The following is a 20,411-nucleotide window of genomic DNA, read 5'->3' as shown; positions in this document are numbered from 1 at the left end:
AATCAAAATTGTATTATAAATAAAAAAGACCCATCCTTTTAAATGGTCTTTTTAAAAAGAGGAAGCATGACATACATTTAAAAGACAAACTGAATTGAATTTATAAAGGCAAAAAAGTTCAGAGGTAAGGTCCAAAGGTAAACTCTGGGCTGAATTCAGCTGAGAAGCTACTGCCTCTGAAAATTACTATAGATCTAGTGATAAATAAGTATAAGAAATAACTCAAAGCTACCAAATCTAGTGGTCACTGGGAAGATACTACAGTGATAAGTGACCACAGAATAAGAACAGCACCGAAATGCAGTTTGTTCTGTGTCTTCTACCTTGCATAATGCTACCAGACAGAAGAGCTGGAACAGGCTTAGAGAGCTGAGTATGCCTAAAATCTCCTTCTAAATTACTCAACACAATCTTACTATGGTTTGGTAGGTGAACCCAGGTTAGGTCATGATAACAGCATGTTCACAGCAGAACAATAAAGACACAGTTTGGTGTTTTGGTGCCTGTAGGTAGATTATGTAATTCTAAAAATCATTCTCTCTTCCTGTGTATTATACACTCTTTATTTGGAGGAAAATAGAATAAAAAGATGAAAGTCTGTCTATTTGAATGTAACTTTCATACTTAGCTGAAAACGCCTGTGGAGTATGGATCATATTATAAAGCTATTTTAATTGTTGATATAGGGGAATATATTTTTCATTAAGTACAGTGTGATATTAAACTGTATTCTGTACTTAGCTATAACAGGAATTCTGTTCCAGCTGCTCTTCAGCTTGTGTAATTAAACTAGACAGAAAATGGCATGGACATATGCAGACAGCAAAGACAACCTTCTTCAACAAGAGAAGAAACTAATAACAAACCACTGAAAATGAAGCACTGAGTCTTCACTTCAGAAGGATGCAAACTCATATCCCAAAGGATAGTATGGCATGAAAGCTAATGACATAAGTATATAGTTAAAGTTGCTCTTTCCTCATAACTGAGATGTACTCTTCCCTTAGATCTAAGAACATTCAGGTGTTGGTTTAAAATAGGTCGTGGCATGAATATCTGAAGTAAATATTACTGTCAGAAAAGTTTAATTCACTTCTTCACGATAAAAGAACATTTAACGTATGTTGATTGCTTTTTCTCTGCTCCCCTCTCCTCCACTTCTGCTAATAGCAAAACTCACAAGTTTTGGTCATGTAGGGATTTCATGGCACCAAAGGATATAAGAAAAATTAAACAGAGTCTTTAAAGATAGTTTGAAGCCAAGTAATAGAAGGGAGGCATTGAGAACAGAGAGCAGATGTCTTCCCTCAAAGAGTCAGTAGATAAGCTCTGAGCCAGCCTGGTCCAAGCATATTTGAAGGAGCTTTGAACTTGACTTTTCTGTATTCCCAGTTTAGCTTAATATATTGGCTTTTTCCTCAGCCTCTTGGTTGTCATATTGTTAGCCAGTGCTGAAGCTGTAAGGGGAACAGAAGTAGTTGTTTAATAACATTATTGATTCAAGTGATGATAGTGAGAGATGTTTTAAATACAGTATTTGACAAATTTACAGTTGCAGAGGTTTCAAAATAACGGATAGGTAAGTAAATTTCTGTGGACTCCAGTTTGCAGTGAGAAATGTGCTGAATATAAAGGCTATTTAGTCACCTTTCAGTTCAGTTTTAAAATTCACAATGGCTGAACATATATGAGAAGAAATTTTTGTACTTCTTTGGTTATGGTAGTCAGTGTTTTGTTTACCAACTTAAGCATCACAAACAAATCACTAACTGCTTTAGCAATAACAAAGTTATTCCTAGCTGTTCACTGAAGAGAGCAACAAATAAATATGCCCTAGTGTTTGACATAGGTATCATTAAGAATTTACTTCTGAGTACAATCTTTTCTAATTTAAGTAAAATTAATTTTCTTCCTTTTTGCCATTATAAATTTGGGTTTAGAAGACTGGTACTATGTAGGAATGGCTCTTTATAGCCCATTCACACAGGAATATCTGCCTCTGGAAAATTAAGTTATTACTTACAGCTGAACACTAAATCTTCAGACAACTGAGACAGGAATAGGGGGAAGAGAAGGCTGGAAGAGGTGCTGTGCTACTACATATTCTTGGTCACATCAAATAACTTGTGGTCATGAAACAGGAAGCCTTTTCTTCCTGCTTCCATTCTGCATCCATAAATCTACACTTGAATTCTTTCCTTTAAAATTCAAAATTATACTTCAAACAGTATTTTTCAGAGTAAGCAAAAGGCAAGTTTCTTTTTTTCAATACCAACATACAAACCACCTCTATAAAATCTGGGTCATGTTTTGAGGTGATGTGCATAATTCTAGTTGCTTTCAACTTTGAAGACAGAAAGTGGTCTGGCATGAATGCTGATAAGTGTAACAAGCTTCATATTTGCATTCTTTTTATCTTCTACAAAAAGAACTTTATTTCAATCAGCTCATTTTATTTGCTAAAAGGAAAGCAGTGTTTGGAATCCTATAGCATTTTTCCATGGCTGCTTAAGAAGTCTCCAGCAGTGTTTTCAATCAGCTGTAGGCCTGTGGGGAAACCCTAATCCACATAACCTAGCACATTATTTCATCACGGCCATTATGGCACTGGATGTTTGTTTTGCTCTTTACGGTGTGTTGTGGTCCAGAAGCGGAGTTTAGAAAACCTGACTCGATTGCTGTGCATTGTCTGAGGGAGAGGCTATGACCTGTTCAAATGCACTTTATAGTTTGGAAATACCTTCATCTCTTGGTGACATCTCACCAAATTCACATACAACCTAAAATACTGGATTGAAGTGATCTCTCAAATTGTGGGTTCTGCTTAGTCAAGGAAGGAGGGTGGGAAAAGCCTTCCAACTGAGTTCATGCGTATGGTACTTAGCCTCCCACATCTTGTCATGCTGTCAGAAAAAAAGAACCACAGACCTGAAAAGGTATCCACTATGAGTAGACGGTGCAAACCTGTAGCTGTTGCTGAAGACATGAAAGGGCTGGCATCAGAAGAGGAAGCATGGTGAAAAGAGTACAAACCTTAAACTGCCTGACATTTCCTTGGGCCACAAGTTGGTGCTCATTTTCAGGTGTGATGCAGTAAGCTAGTCTCTAAACCAGATGGGAAGAAGAGGAAAAAGTCAGCCAAATTAAGTGGGATTATGTCCGTAATCCCCAATCTATAATGGGGAAGTAGCATGAACTTTATTTAAAACGGTAACTTAAATCTTTAATATTGCTGCATCATGTGCCTTTAACTTAGTCACTGAAAGAACAAGCTTATTATAAGCCTCTTGGTATTAGCCTTTAATATAAGAAGCAACAGTAGAAAGTTTATGCAAATTCTAAATCCAAATATTTAGCAAGTGCATATGGAAAAGAACATCAGAACAGGTTGGTATCACAGGCCTTACATCCCCAAATTCACACTTTTTTGCTAATGCTGTAATGGGGTTGACTAGTCCCAGTAGGAGAGGAAGGAGGGACTATTTTCCAGCTCATCTCCCTTGTCTCCACTGTGCTGTGCCATTTGGGATCACATGTAGATTTTGGTTTATCATGAACTTCAAACCAACATAAGGAGTTCCCATTCCACTAAAAGCATACCTTTCCGCATACTTTTAAAAGCAACAATTTAGGGCATCCTATCTTATGCTAGTTATTTGGCTGTAATATGCTAGTCTTTTGCTGTATTTCTCATGGGGGAGCTGGAAAAGACAAACCGGAACTTGCTAACACTACAAGATGAACGAGCAAATGTGTGTTTGACCAAAGGCTTCTGCATCCCAGTATCAGTAACCTTGTGCAAGCTGGCAAAGCCTGTTGGGCCAGTACAGATTATTCTTTTTCACTTACGTGCTACTAGAAAATGGGTTTGTAAGCACCCAGGAATGGAACGAAGCAGAGGGCTCATAGAATTGGTGGAAACGAGAGCTAGAAATTGTATACAACACAGATTTTAAAGCTAGTGAAAATTGTACAGGTGCAGAGGAATTCCCACTTTGGGGTGCCCTTCTGAGGTGAACATTAAGTGAGGTGACTGAAATGTTTCAGAAACGAGGCATTTATCCCTTTTGGGGCTGGCAGGTCAATGCGAGGGGATTGCCCCCTATCTAGATAAAGGGTGAAATCCTATTTTCTTCTTAATTCTCTGTATGATTTGCCTAAGAGTATCGATACACCATTGTGTAACCCTAGCTGTAGGAAAGGAGACCTACAGAACCAGGGGTAAATCAGAGTCTAGATTAGGTAATAAAATTGACATCTGTGTGCAGGACAAAAATTGATGCTTTATAGTGGTGAGAAGCTTTCTTCTGAGCACCATTAGGGGTTTTAACACTATAGATAATTTACTATGACAGTGATGGTAAAATTAATATGACCAGTGAACCTTAATCCAGTGCCATTTTGAGCTGATAAATAAAGGGGGGGGGAGGGGGCGTGCGTGGGTGGGTGTGTGTGAACTGTAAGGAAATATGGATGCATTTTTTCCCCATAGAAACATATGTTACACAAACATATAAAAAGTTCAAATAACACTGTTAAGGTTGCAATGCTAAACTTCTTGCTGTTGGCCAAATTATTAGAATAAGATAGTCACAAATTGTTTCTCCCTCAGATTCTGCTATATTCAGTGCACAGACCAGGCCTATTATGCATGAAGTGGGTTTATGTAGTGTAAGATGCTGCTGTCTAGTACCCTGTTTCTTTTATTGAAGTAGTTACAAAGCAACGGGCTAGATGAAACCGTAAGTGGTGCCTATATCAGAATTTTCTTGATTTCCAGGTCTATTTCAACACTTTGGTCTATTGTGAATATTAAGTTTCTTAAAACATTTTGATATTAGTGATGAACACAATAGGAAGATCTGCATGAATTCTAGCCTTGGCAGAATGTTGAAATAATTCCAGTAAATATAGGATAAACATACCTATTTGACAGAGAAAACCAAATGTGAAGTGGCTGCTGTTAAAGACAAAATACTGGGCTAAATGGATTTATTGCTGTGAGCCAGTAAGGCATTTCTTCGGTCCTTGCTGGTTGCTCATCAAATGAACAAGGCCATCCTGAACACAGGGCTGCTTTGGGGGCACATCCCACCCTCCCAGCATGTGGATACATTTTAGAGACTCTTACAATGCTAAAGATAGGAGAGGTCTGAATTAACCTTTTACATATAACAGTTTACAACACTCCAGTATCCAGTGAATAAAGCATACCTTGGACTGAATTCTGTGTGAAGACCATACCTCCAAAACTGAATATGAAGATATTATAATTGTATGTTTTTTGTTAATAAGGAAAAATAATCTCATAAATCAGATTAATTACATGCATCAAAACTAATTTTTCAGAATTATAATAGTGCTTTCTGGAAAGCTAATTTCTACCTAGAAATTCAAACAGCATGCAGTAATCCTACCTCAAAACTCCAATCCATCTGACAGTTGGATCCAGAAGGTCACTCATAACTAATAAGTTTTGGGAGTAAGAGAAACGAACTCCCAACTTAGATCCAGCCATATAATTTCATAGCAACATTTAATAACATTTTGTTAGTGTTTTACTTACTTCTTTAAAGGTCCCACGCACATTCATAAATTTATAGATAATATAGGCAGGCACAAGTATCATTGAAGATAATGCTATTCCCCAGCCAATGCGATTTGCCCAGAGAGGGAAGGTGTAGTCATCGTAGGTCAAAGGTTTGAAATTTATTATGCTGACTATCACGACAAACTAGGGAAGAAAGAATAAAATGAACCAGAGTTTTGAGAAGAAGCAGCTTAGGGGAAAAGTAATTTCATGTATCTTATTAGGCAGTCACTCTAAGGCATGTTTCAACCCAGCTTTACCATTTCCCTTCATCCTATTTGTTCCTCTTACTGCTTAAACTGTTGAAATTCTTGATGCATTTACTAGTATTAACAGTTAATGTTAGCTACTCTGGACACACAGTATTTGATATTTTGGTGGAAAGATCAGGTGGTTGTCTACTGCTGCTCATTTAAACTAGTGTTACAGATAGAAAAAGGAGAAAACTCTCTGCAGGATCTGTTGTTTTTCCCTTCTTTGTTTCCCAGAGGCTTCATTTAGAAGTTTGGTACCCATCTTTCAGTGAGGATCACGATGCAGACTCCCCCTTGATACATTTACTGAAGAAAGGTCAAACAGTCATGAGGCCTGGAAAACAGTTGTGGAGTGTTTATTCTTTTTCTCTTTTTTTCCTGCTGGTGTTACCCTGCCCAGTACTAGATGCAAGAAGTGGTGTACCGCTCTATTTCCCTCCTGCTAAATCCAAATGGGTAGTGTAATATGCAGAGTTCCTTGATTTGGTTCTCTGGGCCTATACGTTCTGCTCCATACAGCAATTTCAAATTAGAGTATTTTGAGCCTATGTTTTCAAAGGCTACACAAGGAGAGTAATGGAGTGGGTTAGAGGAAGCTGATAGTGTGACCTCCAGTTAGAAAAATACTAATCCCATTTTGAGATTTTTCTTGGGATGATGTGCATAGCTGAAGACAGTATGGAGAAAAAGCTTCAAGAAGATATTTCCTACTACCAGTTACCTGACCAACCCCGACTTACCTTTATCTTCTAGAGAATTGTATTTAGCCTTAGGAACTGTGTTAATACATTACCAGTCCCAAACAGGCCACTTTGCACTAAGCACATGGGATTGTTAAAGCAAGAGTTGTACTGAATTTTGACAATTTTATAGCCTTTTCCAAATTATCCTAAACCCTAATCCCAACCCTAACTATACATATCAAAGAAACTGTATCTGTGGGGCTTTTATTTGTATTTACTATGCTTATGATCTCAGTCTCTTCTGGTAAGGCAATCTGTATGCTTCATACAGGTGATATAAAAATTCTATTTCTTAGTTCAAATGACCACATTTCTATATTTTGTAGTTTTAAGTTATGTAGACTAATGGTAGACTACTTTTTTTCATGCTAGTGATCGCCTTTATAGTTATCACTTATAAATGGCTAAGTTAAAGTATTTTGGTCAATTAAACATTATTTTTCTTTATTAATATATTGAGTAATGAACCCAAAAGATAGGCTGTAAGAAGGTTAATTATATTTACTTTTTGCCTATAAATCAAGATTATAATGTCCACGTTGTTTAGAAACTGAGAAAACGTACAGCTATAACAAAACTGCCCAGTGTCCCCTACCCAATGCCATATCATTTGCATGGGTTTTAAAGTAAATTGGTACCCAGTAATTAATTTACATTTTCTAAGTTTAGCACTGCCAGCTGGAAAGAAGTTGTGTGTTGTGATGGCAAGAAGACGCATTACCTACAGATTCATTCTGACCCTTTTGTTTATGGGCTTTGGTAGGAAGGTATTTGGGCATTTTCACCAAGAAATCTTAAGCTGCCTGAAGGTTAGACTGATATCACTTCAGCTTTCTCTAGCTAGCTTGCTAGAACTCTGCTCTTTGTAAAATGAAAATTTTCAGCAGTCTCCTAGTGTGCAAAAACTAAGGATGTTTGGTGCAGTATTTTTCTGTTCTACTTGAGTCAGTCAGTTAGAAGTGCTGCAGGATATAATTCCATACAAGATTCTCTATAAAACACTGTTTAAAAGGATAATTAATACATGCTTGGTGGGTATTTAGTGAGGAACTGGGGCCAAAAGCTTTTATATAAAAGAAAATGTGAATGTGAAGGCTGTCATACAAGCTACCCAGTGTAGCTTTGGAACACCAGTACTGCTTTAAGAATGCATGGCTTTGTTGCAACTAATAGTCTCCTAAATTCATAGCAAGGTCAAATTTCCATATTATTCATCCTGACATTTTGATTTACAAATATGCATAGGAAAAAATCCCAATATAAAACTCTAGTTTAGTTCTGAATCTAACCTTTACATAAAGCAACCAAATTCACACTCTGGGATGTTTTCCCCAAATGTAATGAAGCACTTGTATTTCACATCAAACAGCATACAACGTATATTTAATACATCTCTTCAGTGTTTTACATAGGTAAGTACTGGGTGTAGTTGCATATTAGTTATTCTCAGGTGTCATTCCACAGTTCGGGGATCTTGGTATCGTCCAATGAAAACTAAATTCTTGTTAATGCAATCTCTTATCCCAGGTCAGTTTACTTTCCCAACAGAATTATTTATGTTTACTATGTATATATGCTGGGGGTACAAGGAGAACACTGCCTAAGAATAGCAGTGGGTATCTTGCTTATGGTACCTATTGTACATTCTAGGAAGCAACATACTATCACTCTTTCTACAATGAAATAATTATCAACACTTACCAATAAAAAAGCAGGGCTAACAAATTTCCAGCACAATCTCCAGTAGAGGCCTGGCTTGAAGCCCATCATTTGTTGGATATCTTCACTGAATCTGTCTACACCTATAAGGGGTATGACCATCAGGGTGATGTAATGAGATGCTAGCATATCCAAACACATATGTTTTTTCAGAAAAAAGACAATAATGACTTCCAAATCATAAGACATATCAACATTGATCTCTTCAATGGCTATATGTGTCTGTGACATCACTGTATCCAAGACTTAGATGCCTGTGACCACTTCAGGTCTGTTGCAAATAGCATTACCATTGAAATGTGCATTTCACAAATATGTAGAATTTAAGTTGTGAATGGGACACAACAGTTGTGGACTATTGTAACCTAATTACTCAGTATTATTACAAATATACTGAAGGAAGACCCAGACCCTTATTCACACAAGCTGCTTACTGCTAATGAATTAGATTCATATGATTCTTAATTTATCGAAGGAGGCTTATTTATTCCATAGGTTACTTTCAGTGTTTCGCTAAATACCACGGATGTTCATTGTATCTATGACAAATGTCATTTCACCTTTTATCACCTTTCCAAGGAACTGGATGGGTGCTTCTTCTCTTCAGTGTAGTATGAACAAAACTACATGAGCTAGAAACAGGTGGCCTTTTTAGTGTCCTGTGTGTTTTTGAAAATTATAATACCAACTATAATTTTCTAAAACTGTTACCTCTGTATGCATCAAAATACCTAGTAATGTAGCTGCCGATACCTTAGAATATACATGATCTGTTCATGTGAATAAAAAGCAAGAGTAGTCAGAAATTTTACCTGCTGCAGTAATTAAGACAGCAGGGGATAACATGTAAATCATTAAATGAATACATAGATCAAAGATAAGTCCTGCTAACTGTACCAGGGATATAGAATATGGGTTTAGAAACATGGATAGCTTGATTGATTGATTATTATCAAAACCTTGATAGTAACATACAGTAGTTCAGTATAAGACTGTGTGCATTAGCATGCAAGAAGTAATGTACAAGATTTCTGCTCTCAGGAAAGCTACATGACAGTACTTCATTCAAAATCACTCAAACATTAGCTACTTGCAGTGGGACTTTCTGCACTGCAGAGTGGAGAAATAGAGGCAGCAGAAAAAAGTGTTTATTAAGTGACATAACAGCCAGAGGAGAGCTTGGTTCACAGTCTAATATTCCTTGAATCCGTCTAGTCTGAGGTTTTGTATGTCTGTGCTGATACATGTGTATGTCAGTTGAAGTAATAATAGCCATAAACCCAGCATAAATAGTTGCAGTAGAAATCTCTTCCCACGGCCAATGCAGAAAGGAAGATCTTGGACCTTGCTAACTCCCCTTCAGAAACACTATCTAGACAGCAACGTCAAAATCAGAATAGGTCATGCTGCGCAGGTCAAGGTGAAAACAAAAACATCTGTTGTCCTGGGTTTGTCAGGACATACCAAATTCTGTAAGAGTGAATAAGGAAGAAATGGCATTTCAGTCAGTGCTCTTAATTCCTTATGGGTTTTACACAAATAAGTAATTCTGAATTCTGTGTCTGAATACCTAAGGAAGCACTGCACAAGTATAATGGGCTTTCTGTGAGTGACATCAGCTGAGTATGTTGGGTAGTTCACAGGGGTATCAAGCTGTCTTTATGTGAGAAATGTACTTTTTTATACTCTAGTAATATTAATTCATATTAGCTTGCATGCTTTGGACTTTCTGGAAATATTCTAGTCTTTGGTGGGACTTTCCATCTTCATTATTTATTGGAACACTTTCTTTGCATTAAGGAATTTCCTGTAATTTACAATTCAAGGCAAACATGCATTTTACGGTGACTGTAAAATATCCGTTTGACTGGTAGCTTCTTCCCAGTTTTTTTAATTGATTCTATCCTGGTTGGACTTACAAATATGAGGTATCTTGCAAAAGTTTGATCTAAGCCCATTCTATTTTCCACACTGTTTTTTAGAATGGGATGACTATCACTGACATAAAAATGGGAAAAAATGTCCCTCTCTCTTTTTTTGTTTTTTAATAGAAAACAATCTCTGACTTTGTCTTAGAGACTTTGGCTCACAGAGAAGTAGTTCTCTCTAGTGCAATCTGTCGTGTCAGACTACTAGTTTGTAATTTATTATACTCGATGTGTTCAGGAAGTTTACTTCTAATCCTGAACCCTATTAGGTAAACGGCAGAAATGCAGCTTTTTGACATGAATAGAGAGGATGTATAGTTTACCATACTATAGTTTTTCTTCAGGTGGATCACTTCAGTAGGATTTATGTAATGTATTTAATATAAATAATTAGGACAGCTTGAGTTAGCCCTTTGCATGCAGCCAGGATGTAACATAAATACGAAGTCTGGACATTTGAGTGCAAACTTCTCTTTGATTTCCACCTCCACCAATATTATGTGCAAGTGAAGCAAAGTAGCCAAAAGGATCTGCAATGCTCTTTAAATTTAATCTAATTCTATTTACAGTGTCTCTGTGAACTTTAAAGTGACTGAATTTCAACCGCTATGAATACTGAGTGAAATTTATCATTGTGTAGAAGCTCAAAGACAAGGACTAGATATCTCCAAAAATTTTATTCATAGATTTCCAGACAGATGTATCCAGAGCTCAAATAGCGCTTTGTGTTCAATTTCTGCTGAAAATGGGGGATAAGTAGGCCATGCTCTCAAAGTGCTTTTTATACAGCATGATTTCAATACTGTATGTCCTCAAATGACTGTTCTAAGAATCAACCTGTAAAGTAGAATAAGGCTATAGCTACAGATGGTAGTACCTGTAGGGCTTGGGTTTTTTCCAGTTCTTGAAAGCATTTACCCAGTTTTTTTGTGATAAACTGAAATTGTGGGTGACTCGTTTGATTACAGGAAGGCACTGGTGTACCACAAACAAACCTCCAGATTACTTGCTGCAAACCTGGTGCTGAATATGGAAATTATCTCCTTGCATTTCCAGTGAATAACAAGTAACAGTCTTAAAATAAATGATCAGGTCCTGGTTAAATACACTGAACCTGAAGAGAATTTCAGTGTCATTTCTGGACTAATGAACACTGCAGCTCCCTGAAAATGTCTCCACTGGCAAAGAAAATTTAGCCTATTCTCTATGTACATGATATTGTCTTGTCAAGGGAAATAAATCAATATGCAAAAATGATAAGGAAGAAAGTGAAAGGTAGATTTGGCTATAAATGCAAGTCCCTCACACTAGAACAACATTCTTTTGTGTCAGAGTTCAGATAGCATGCAAGTCTACATGTGACCAGTACCTCCTGCACCTGCTGCTTTGTAGACCTACCTAAGTCGTTTTGGACTCGTCGTATAGGCTCAGCCAGTGGCTTCAGACCCACTCACTTACACAGAAGCCCTTGAGCAGGTCCTGGCCCTGAGGTGACACTGCTCAGTGGCTGTAGCTGAAAGATTTTGGGGCCATGATTCCAAAAAGTAGTGTCATAGCGTCATAGCTCTAACAATCATTTGGATCCCTACAAGCAATCTCTACATGTGTTCTTTTCTCCTCCTGTCTTGTTCAAGTATGTGATACAAAATATTCTTTTAAATTCTTGGAATATTTTTTTAATTTGGAAAGTAAAAATCAATAATAATGCCTTTAATGCCATATATATATAATTTAAATGAATCCAAGAAATCAAATTAACTACACTGAAATAATATAGTAGTAAGAAAAAAATGGTTTTTTAACCAATCTTAAAGTTATTTTGCACTTTTTTTTCCTGTGTATGTTACTTCACTGTGTTCTCTCCCATATTGAGTTTTATTTGTGTGGACATGCGTAACAGTGCATGAGCTCACACAGTTTGTATGCAAATGAAGAGTTGTAGTGAAACTGCTTCATTGATATATCCTATATTTTGGCCCTTGGGAATTACAGTAAGTCATAGACCATCAAATTATTCCTGTTGGAGGAGGTCTTGGGAGGTCTCTAGTTCAGCCTCTTGCTCAAATCCAGGTCAGCACAATTCACAACAGCTTTCTCATGACTTTGTTGAGTTGAGTGTTGAAAACCTCCAAGAACAAAGTCAGCAAGCACTATCTGGGCAAACTATTCCAATGAGTAATTATCCTCATACAGAAAATTATTTCTCCTTTCAGTCCGAGCATGGTCTTCTGTTCTCTCATTGTGCACCTCAGTGATACACCTGACTCTTTCTGATGACTTCCTCATAGGTATTGGAAAGTCGCTATCAGGTTCTCCCTTAGCCTCCTCCAGGCTAAATAAGCTCAGTTCTCCCAGTCTTTCTTCACAGACCACGTGCTCCAGCTCTTGAACATCTTGGTGGCCCACCACTGGATTCTCTTCAGTTTAATACCACCTTCTTTTACTGAGAAGGACACAGGATTCCAGGTGCAGTCTAACAAGTGCCAAGTAAAAGACAGCAATCACTTCCCTTAATCTCATGCTTATGCTACTGTTACAGTTCAGTATGGTGTTGGCCTTCACATGTTGGTAGGTCACTCTTGTGACTCGTTCAGCCTGCTGCCCACACCCCCGGGCAGCTCATCTTCAAGTGCAAGCAGCAGGTTTATTTGCCCAGCCAGCACCTATGCTAAGAAGTTGCCCCTGCTACCTTCATCTGTAAAAACCAGGGTCTCACCTGGACACTGCTTCTACTTCCTGACCCTGATGAGATGCTCAGATATTCCCCACAGTGCCACCCTTGCTGGCCTCTGCCCTGACCCACAAGCACTCAGCCAGCTTGCCATTCATTCACTACATTTGACTTGCTTTTCTGCACATAAAGTCGATACCTGCCCCCTGCTTCTGTCCTTAACAAGCATGTATCTATCAAATGAAGAATCCTGGTCATACAAGCCCTTGCCTAGGTGAAGATGAGGAGAGATGATTTTTTTTCACACAGTTCAGCGATCATTTGCATTGCCAAAATGAGAAAGAAGGTATAAAAAGAATATAAAAGCTATTGTGTGGCATTCATTTGCAAATCATACAGGGCACAGAATGACATATCCCTCGATTAGCCAGGCAGTGAAGTAACAACAACCATCCCTTTTTGTTCCTGAGTCTCCTTTCTAACTCTGGAGCAATACTGTTATCTGTTGGTGGTGACCCTCAGCTGGTGGCAGCAAGGGAGTAAGCCATATCAGCATCATTCTCAAAGAAGGGCAGCTGTGCTAGTCTAAAGGCAAGCAGAACAGTAGGGAACATGTCCCCACCATGGCAGTGCAGTAAGCTCTCCAAGTTGGTTTGCCTCACTTTTATTTCCATTCTATGGAAATGTGTGCTTTCATATTTTGTCTCATGCCTGGCACACATCTGTACAAAAGCATCTGTGAGCAAAGATGAGTACCAGCAGTCTGTACTTGGCTTCCCTTTTGCAAAATCAAACAGTCGGCCTTAGCTTTTTTCAACTAAATGCAGCTTTCAGTCTGAAATTTCAGTCTAAGGGAACTTTTTGGAAATGATTAAGGAAATTAAAAAAATGAGATTATAGGTGAAGATGAAGATTATTGCTAGGTCATACTGAGTTTATTCTAGCCATTCAGGGAGATGTTCACATTAAAATCTGGTTGAGTAGAGATTTTCCTGCAAGTGAAACTGAAGAGCAGTTTTGTGTCAGTGGGAGACATGTCTGGCTTTTCTTACAATATTCATCAGAGGGATGATATCAGCGTTGCACAAGAGGAAACATGTTAACAAGCTAGCAGTCATAAATACATCTGCATAGTGAAACAAACTAGCTGTCCCTTCTCTTACACATACAGGTGGCCTTTGCAAGAAGAAAATTCACTGTAAGTGGTCATAGGTATAATTTGAACTACATCTGCACCTTTTTGCTCTGTGCCAAAATGTCAATGCTTGCCTTCAGGCTGGCTTAATATTTGGCTGGGTCATTAAGGCAACTAGGGTGTATCAGAAAAAAAGAGGTAGACAAGACCATGCCAGATTTAATCAGTTTAAATAGCACCTGGGGCTGTAGTAAGTTCTTATAAAGCAACAGGTCATGCTCTGTCACTAAAAACATCTGTCATCTGCTTAAGACGAATAGATATTTCCCCAGTCACAGGGAGGCAGGAGGGAGAAAGGGAAGGATGATGAAGAACAGAAGGTGCAACAAATGTTTTACCAACCCTGGCTTGGTCTGTGAACCACGTACAAAGCTTAGCCATTGTAAAGTGCAGTAAATCCTATATTAATAGCAGCAGATAATAAATTGCCCTTACTAACTTAAGAATATATTTATGCCTGTGCTTTCAAGCTAAACTGTGATCAGTCTTCTGCATTCAGCTATTTTGCAGGGTTTAAAGACAGTTGTCTGTGAAATATAGTGCCTCCACTATTTTGAGATAGAACAGCATATGAGCTGCTACCTCCATGATGATGTTGGGTGACAGAATTAGTAATTTAAAGCTAAACCCTATTTCTTTAGTAGATGGAACAGCTTTACGCATGAATGTCATTCTTTCACCTCATTCACTCAACAATTTTCAGCTGTAAGAGAGTTTGAGCAGAAGAATATGGTGGCGCAGCATGGATAGATAAATAAGTGACTGAGTGGGGTAAGTGGCAGTAAGAATGATAATGTCTGAGAACCTTCTGAATCATACGTTAACTGAAAATACTATCTCTGAATAGAAATGAAGATGACTTTCAGGGGAAGAACAATGCCTGGGAATCAGGGCATCTTTCAATACAGACTTTGATGGAAAGATGATTTGCAGAGTGCTATGACACTGAAATTTGGCAATAACAGAGTGAGTTGTGACAAACCAGAAAGTATGACATGAGAATTAAGAGGAGATCAGGAAGAAAAAGGAGAGCCTAAGAAACTTGATTAATCTAGCAGCAAGCAATTTCAGATATAAGTGATGATTTGGACTGTTGCAGGGAGATGACTTGTATAAGACCTAAGATGCAGAATGCCATTGCTTTAGTTGGAGAAAAGGAGATATTCTTTTTGGAGTCCTTATAATTTTATTAGCCTTGTCTGTGACAAGATAAAGAACTGGTAGCATTTTCCCCAAAAGAAAGGAAAATAGCTTCCAGATTCTTCAGCAAGATATGCCTAATTCAGATTAAATTATGTCTTGTTTTTTTCTGCTTGGTTTGGTGATTTAACAGCATGTTGCTGCACATTGTAACTTTGGCTCTTCCAGAGGCAGCATCTTTTCCACTGAACAAGCTTGAGGCTACGAATTACCCTGTCTTCCTGTGTGATAGGGCAAGTTTTGAACCCTGGGGCAGTGCTAGAACTCCTCTAGGTTGGGATGTAGAGGAAAAGGGAAAAGTTTGAAACACTGACTTCAGATATTCAGATATAAAAAAGTAATCTATTAAATGCTAAGTTAAGGGTGGGGAGAACACCCACAGGCCAGATACTGTGTCATAACTTTATAATCAGCGGTTTAGCATGCTATATATGTAATCAAATATTTGAGTATTTCTACTGTAAGCAATATTCTGTTTAACTTTTTGTTTCACTTCTTCGAGAGTAGTAGTAGACAACTTTGTCACTTAGGGGAGATGTTTGGGGTTTTTTCCCTTGGTGAAATTAGACAACACAGGACTGTAGTTCTGTAGGCTAAGGACTGAGCTCGGGCAGACTCCTGCTTTGTTGCCAAAGTCAATGTTGTGGTGGTAAGCACAACTTCAGTTGGTTGGGTTTTTCTCAGTTAAGGTTATCCAAGTGAATTCATATGGGTTTAGAGCTGTGAATGTGACCATTTGCCATCATTGTGGTCATTTAGACAGTGGGAAAGAAAAAATGTTTTTCTTTCGTATGAAACTTGTGTATCAAGTGTCTTGCTTTTTATTTATGTTAGTTTAGGGAGGAGAAAAATATTAAAGACCAAATAAAACCAGGGAAGTTATTTAATAAGCTGGGCAGATCTTCTGAGCCTTGACTTGGATTGTGAGCCGTATTCTTTTCAGGGTACTGTGTCACATCACCGCAGTCTGGTTGGCACACCTAGTGCCAGAGATCAACTGAATACTCCTAAAGCCTGCCGTACTGGAGATAAAGCAAATTACTGCACCCTTTTTGTGGCATAAATTAGTATGAAATACTAGAAACAGTATTATTTCTGGTGTTTAGGATGTTGGTTATTCCATACCATGCTATGAAATGAGATACATTTTAAACCACTTAGTGTTTTACAGTTAAGTAGAACATTGTCTCAAACAAAAGGGACTAGTGCAGGAATTATTATAATTCTCTAAAGACAAACTACCCTTATTTGTATTGTGTGGAGGGATCTTGAGATTGGCCCTGGGGAAATCATGGAAAAGAGGAACAGTATGTGTCTATCTAGCCTAATCTACTTGCTGTGAAACTACCAGGTATAAACCTGCTACTGCAAGTCACCAGCTATGTTAACAGCTGCAAAATGCTGGCACAAATAGCAACGTTTCCATCCCCCGGCAGGCTGCTTCACAAGGCTGTTTTCTTTGGCTTTGTGCAGGGTTTCAATGCTTGGCCCACTGGACATCTGCATTCCTGTCACTATTCATAAATCAGACAAAAATCACTGTATGAAACCTGCTTGTCATGGTTTCATGTGTACAAGGCTGTGCTGTTCCCTTAAAACAATGTGTAAGCCTGTCATGAGCACTTGGAATTTTAGAAAAGCTTTTGCAGGTGCAAAATGAAGTGCTTACCATAAAACCAGGAAACTCCAATTGCCTCCATTAGAACAGCAAACAGTATAGAAGTCCCAGCTGCAAATGTGTCCAGAAGTGTGAGCACATAAATTCCACCCTAGCATTGGGGAGTTAAATGATGCAACAAAATGAAGTTACAAACAGAATCATCTCAGTAGTTTAGTATCTAGTTAACAGAAATCTGCTTTACTTGAAACATCTGAACCCACATGTTTTAACAGGGAGCTGATGCTGCAGACATGGGTTCGTACAGGCATACAAAATAGTGGAATCTGACTTGCAAATCTGTTAGAGACACTGTTTCACCTACATCCTCACTGAACTGGGAAACAGAAGCCTCAGCTTAGCATGACTAATGAGTACTCTTGGCGCTTTTTTTGCAGTGGAAGCTGAAGGCACTGGCAGTTTGGGGGGATGCTCAGTGGCTTGTAGGAAGGGCCTTTCTACAGCAGTTAATGAAGATCTTCCCAAATTATTGGCAGGAATGGAGTGCTACAAGAGTTTCCACAAGCCATTATCACTCAGTTTGTTCCTAAGGCAAATTATTCTGTAGTCCAGTGAATCTGCAGTCTTAGAGTGATGTCTCTGGTTCCCAGAGTGCCTGCAAGTGTCTCTTCCAATGTTCCTGCAAAGGGAGCAGTTGGGTGTTAAGTCTCTGTTACCAGCCCAGACGGAAGCAGCTCCCCCTGTTCAGTTTCCTTGCTGTGGCATTAGCAGGGCTTCGCTCAGTGGAGAGAGCAAACCAGATCATCCTCCTTCACAGCAACACGTTTCTGTTCTTCAGTCGTTCGTGACTGGAGAACTGTAAATACATTTTTCTAAAGTCTTGTTTCACTGGTATTATTTTTAGCTGCAATTTAACTACTTTTTACCTCATTTTACAATGTGGCATGGATTTGTGTAAATTACTGGTCGTTTTTCTTAGTTCAGGCTAACGAGGAATGGAGGGCCATGGTATGTTTACTTGTTACAAAATGAACCTGAATAAAGTGTTTCAGGACATTCTTTGTCACATGTGAACAGCTGAAATCTTTGCAGTTGTGGTAGATTTTCATTAAAATCTTTTTTTACGACCACACTTAATCTGACTATGCTTGTTGAGAAGAGGAGGAACAAAGGAATTATTTTCCATGTTTCTTTCAATGGTATAAACAGCACTTGTATTATTTGGATCTCTAGGTGAGATCTCTGCAATCAATCAGGTTTTTTCTTATAAAAAGATGGGTTTCTCAAACAGCTGTGCATATTTACAAAAATAGAGGGAACAGTACTTAGGCCTTGTCTAGGTTTTTAATTCTGTGGGGACTTCTCCGGAAACTGAATGAACTTTGGTTATTGTGTTAGAAAGAAAATGTTGCTTATTGAGTGACATTTGAGTCTGACCTCTTGTTTTTGCTCTACACCTGCTCTAAGTGAATGCCTTTTGCTATCAGACTTAGTAAAGTGAATGACAAATGTGGTTTTGTAAGAAACATGTTTTGAATACACGGTCTTAAAATTTCAGAGGACAAAATCAAACATTAATTTAATGTGATGGTATCACAAGGGTTTTTCTCTGTATTTTGTACACATTACAAATGTTCTTCAGTTATGCAAACCAATACATCTGGACAAGTCTGGGCAGTTTTGTGCATTCCAGCTGCTGGAGTGAACTTAAGTCTAAACAGGTGCCATTATTTAAAAGCCACAGCTAGGTTGTTATCTTGAACTGCTTTAGCTCACTTGAAGCAGTGGAATTGCACCCATTGGCACCTGTTCAGGTTTATAACCATCAAGTTTTTTCTGATCTTGTACTTCAGGAAATTTTATTCCAGTTGAAACTGAATAAGGAAGGAGCATGTTTGATTCTTTAGGTAACACTGGAGATAGCATGATATTAAAAGGATACACATTTTAAATGTTGTATGTATTTTTAGTGTCCCAAATATTTTCCAGTTTGAGGAAACCAGTGTAAAAATATTGGGGCATTCTCTTAATGTAAAAACAGCTCTCATTTTTAAAGTTATGCCATTTCAGTAATCTTAATAATGGATCTGGAAACTGTTACTAGGGAAGGAGAGTGGTTCAGCACATGTGCTTTCATGATGGCTACCTCAAGTTTCTGCTGTTTCCTGATACTTTTGGCATCTTTGCTTTGTCAAAAAAAAAGTTCTCTCCAACCTACAGCACTGTGTTTCTCATCCTTTCATTAGTTGTCAAAAGCCTGGGGAGACAAATCAATCAGGATGATGGTAGTGATAAATACAGGTTACTAGATGTTCAGGAGAAGTTACCTGTGGCTTTCTATGGTGTTAAGATTAAGAGATCAGGTCTAGATCCATGAAGGAACATTAAGAAACCCATGGGGGAGAGGAGATCATTATTCTAAACTCCTTCACAAGAAGTGAGTGCTGCTTATTTGCTTCAAGAAGAGAATAGCCAGATGACTAGGGGTCTGGCCACTTGAAATTCTTAGTTCCTCACACAGACATAAACACTCAACATAGTTCCATTTAATGTTATTTAAAAAAAACCTCAAACACACAAAACCAAACCAACAGTAGCACAGACAATTCTTTGGAACGAAGACTTGGGGGTTCAGTTGATAGCTAATGATCTTGTGCAAATAAGCAGAAAAGCTTCATGTAGATAAGACAAAAGTAATATTCTGACCATAATATTGTTTAAGAATTAAAATTTATAACAAAAATAGTCCCCTGAGCTTATTCACATTTCTGTCTGATGAGGTTAACTGCATTTTTAGGGTAGCTTCTTGATGGAGACTTGTGTTGTACTTACATTGGTGATACAAAAAAGGGCAAGTAGGAAAGTGCCAAAAGAAACCCCAAATGTGAAGAGCTTTCTATGCTGCTTCAGAATTTGGAAATCGTCTGCCAAGCCAGTGATGACTGCTTCCATTCCACCCATCTGAGGAAGGGAAGGCAAGAGCTCTGGTTAAACACTAGTGACTGCTACAAATACAAATTGAAGAATGTAAAGAAGCTTTTATAATCCATTCCCAACACTGTCTGATTTCTGACATTTCAGCTGTAAATCACTGGCATTTCTTGTGGTAGATAACTGAGTCAGGGAACTGGACATCACGTGCCATGGTTGTTGGCTCGATAGCCATATCCTCTGTGGGCACTATGCTGACTCACCAGGATAGTAAGTAGACAGTACTTCAGGAAAAATAATATACATTTTAATATACTTTGGGGGAAAAGCTGGTAGCTTGAGTAACCAAACTCCTTGAAAGATTTCTAATATAGACAGATACAAGAAGCACCAAGGAGAAATGTACTGAACAAAGACTCAGTTTAGCCACTGATTAATCAAATCCTGTTTGAAAAAATATCTTTACAGACCTGGAAGAATCACTACATAGGAACCTTGATCAAATTTTTTTTTTTTTTGTTGACAACATGAAAGAATTTTACTTTTATTTCTAGAAGTTAAT

At 38.1% G+C, this 20,411-nt stretch overlaps 1 protein-coding gene across 1 annotated transcript in view; it reads right to left on the bottom strand.

The window, feature by feature from the left end:
• Positions 1 to 655: 655 nt before the first annotated feature.
• The window catches only part of LOC104506768 (sodium-dependent noradrenaline transporter), a 46,779-nt gene continuing 27,023 nt past the window's right edge, over positions 656 to 20,411 (bottom strand). Inside the window, exons 8-13 of the mRNA XM_010147827.1 lie at positions 19,751 to 19,879; positions 16,970 to 17,069; positions 8,289 to 8,389; positions 5,567 to 5,734; positions 3,034 to 3,105; positions 656 to 1,457 (exon numbers count right to left, since the gene is read on the bottom strand). Of these exons, the coding sequence (XP_010146129.1) occupies positions 1,434 to 1,457; positions 3,034 to 3,105; positions 5,567 to 5,734; positions 8,289 to 8,389; positions 16,970 to 17,069; positions 19,751 to 19,879 (594 nt within the window). The 3' untranslated portion in view covers positions 656 to 1,433. The remainder of the gene's footprint in view (positions 1,458 to 3,033; positions 3,106 to 5,566; positions 5,735 to 8,288; positions 8,390 to 16,969; positions 17,070 to 19,750; positions 19,880 to 20,411) is intronic.

Source organism: Eurypyga helias, unplaced genomic scaffold (assembly GCF_000690775.1).
Source record: "Eurypyga helias isolate BGI_N326 unplaced genomic scaffold, ASM69077v1 scaffold32082, whole genome shotgun sequence".
NCBI classification, from domain to species: Eukaryota; Metazoa; Chordata; class Aves; order Eurypygiformes; family Eurypygidae; genus Eurypyga; species Eurypyga helias.
This window is presented reverse-complemented; position numbering and strand designations above follow the sequence as displayed.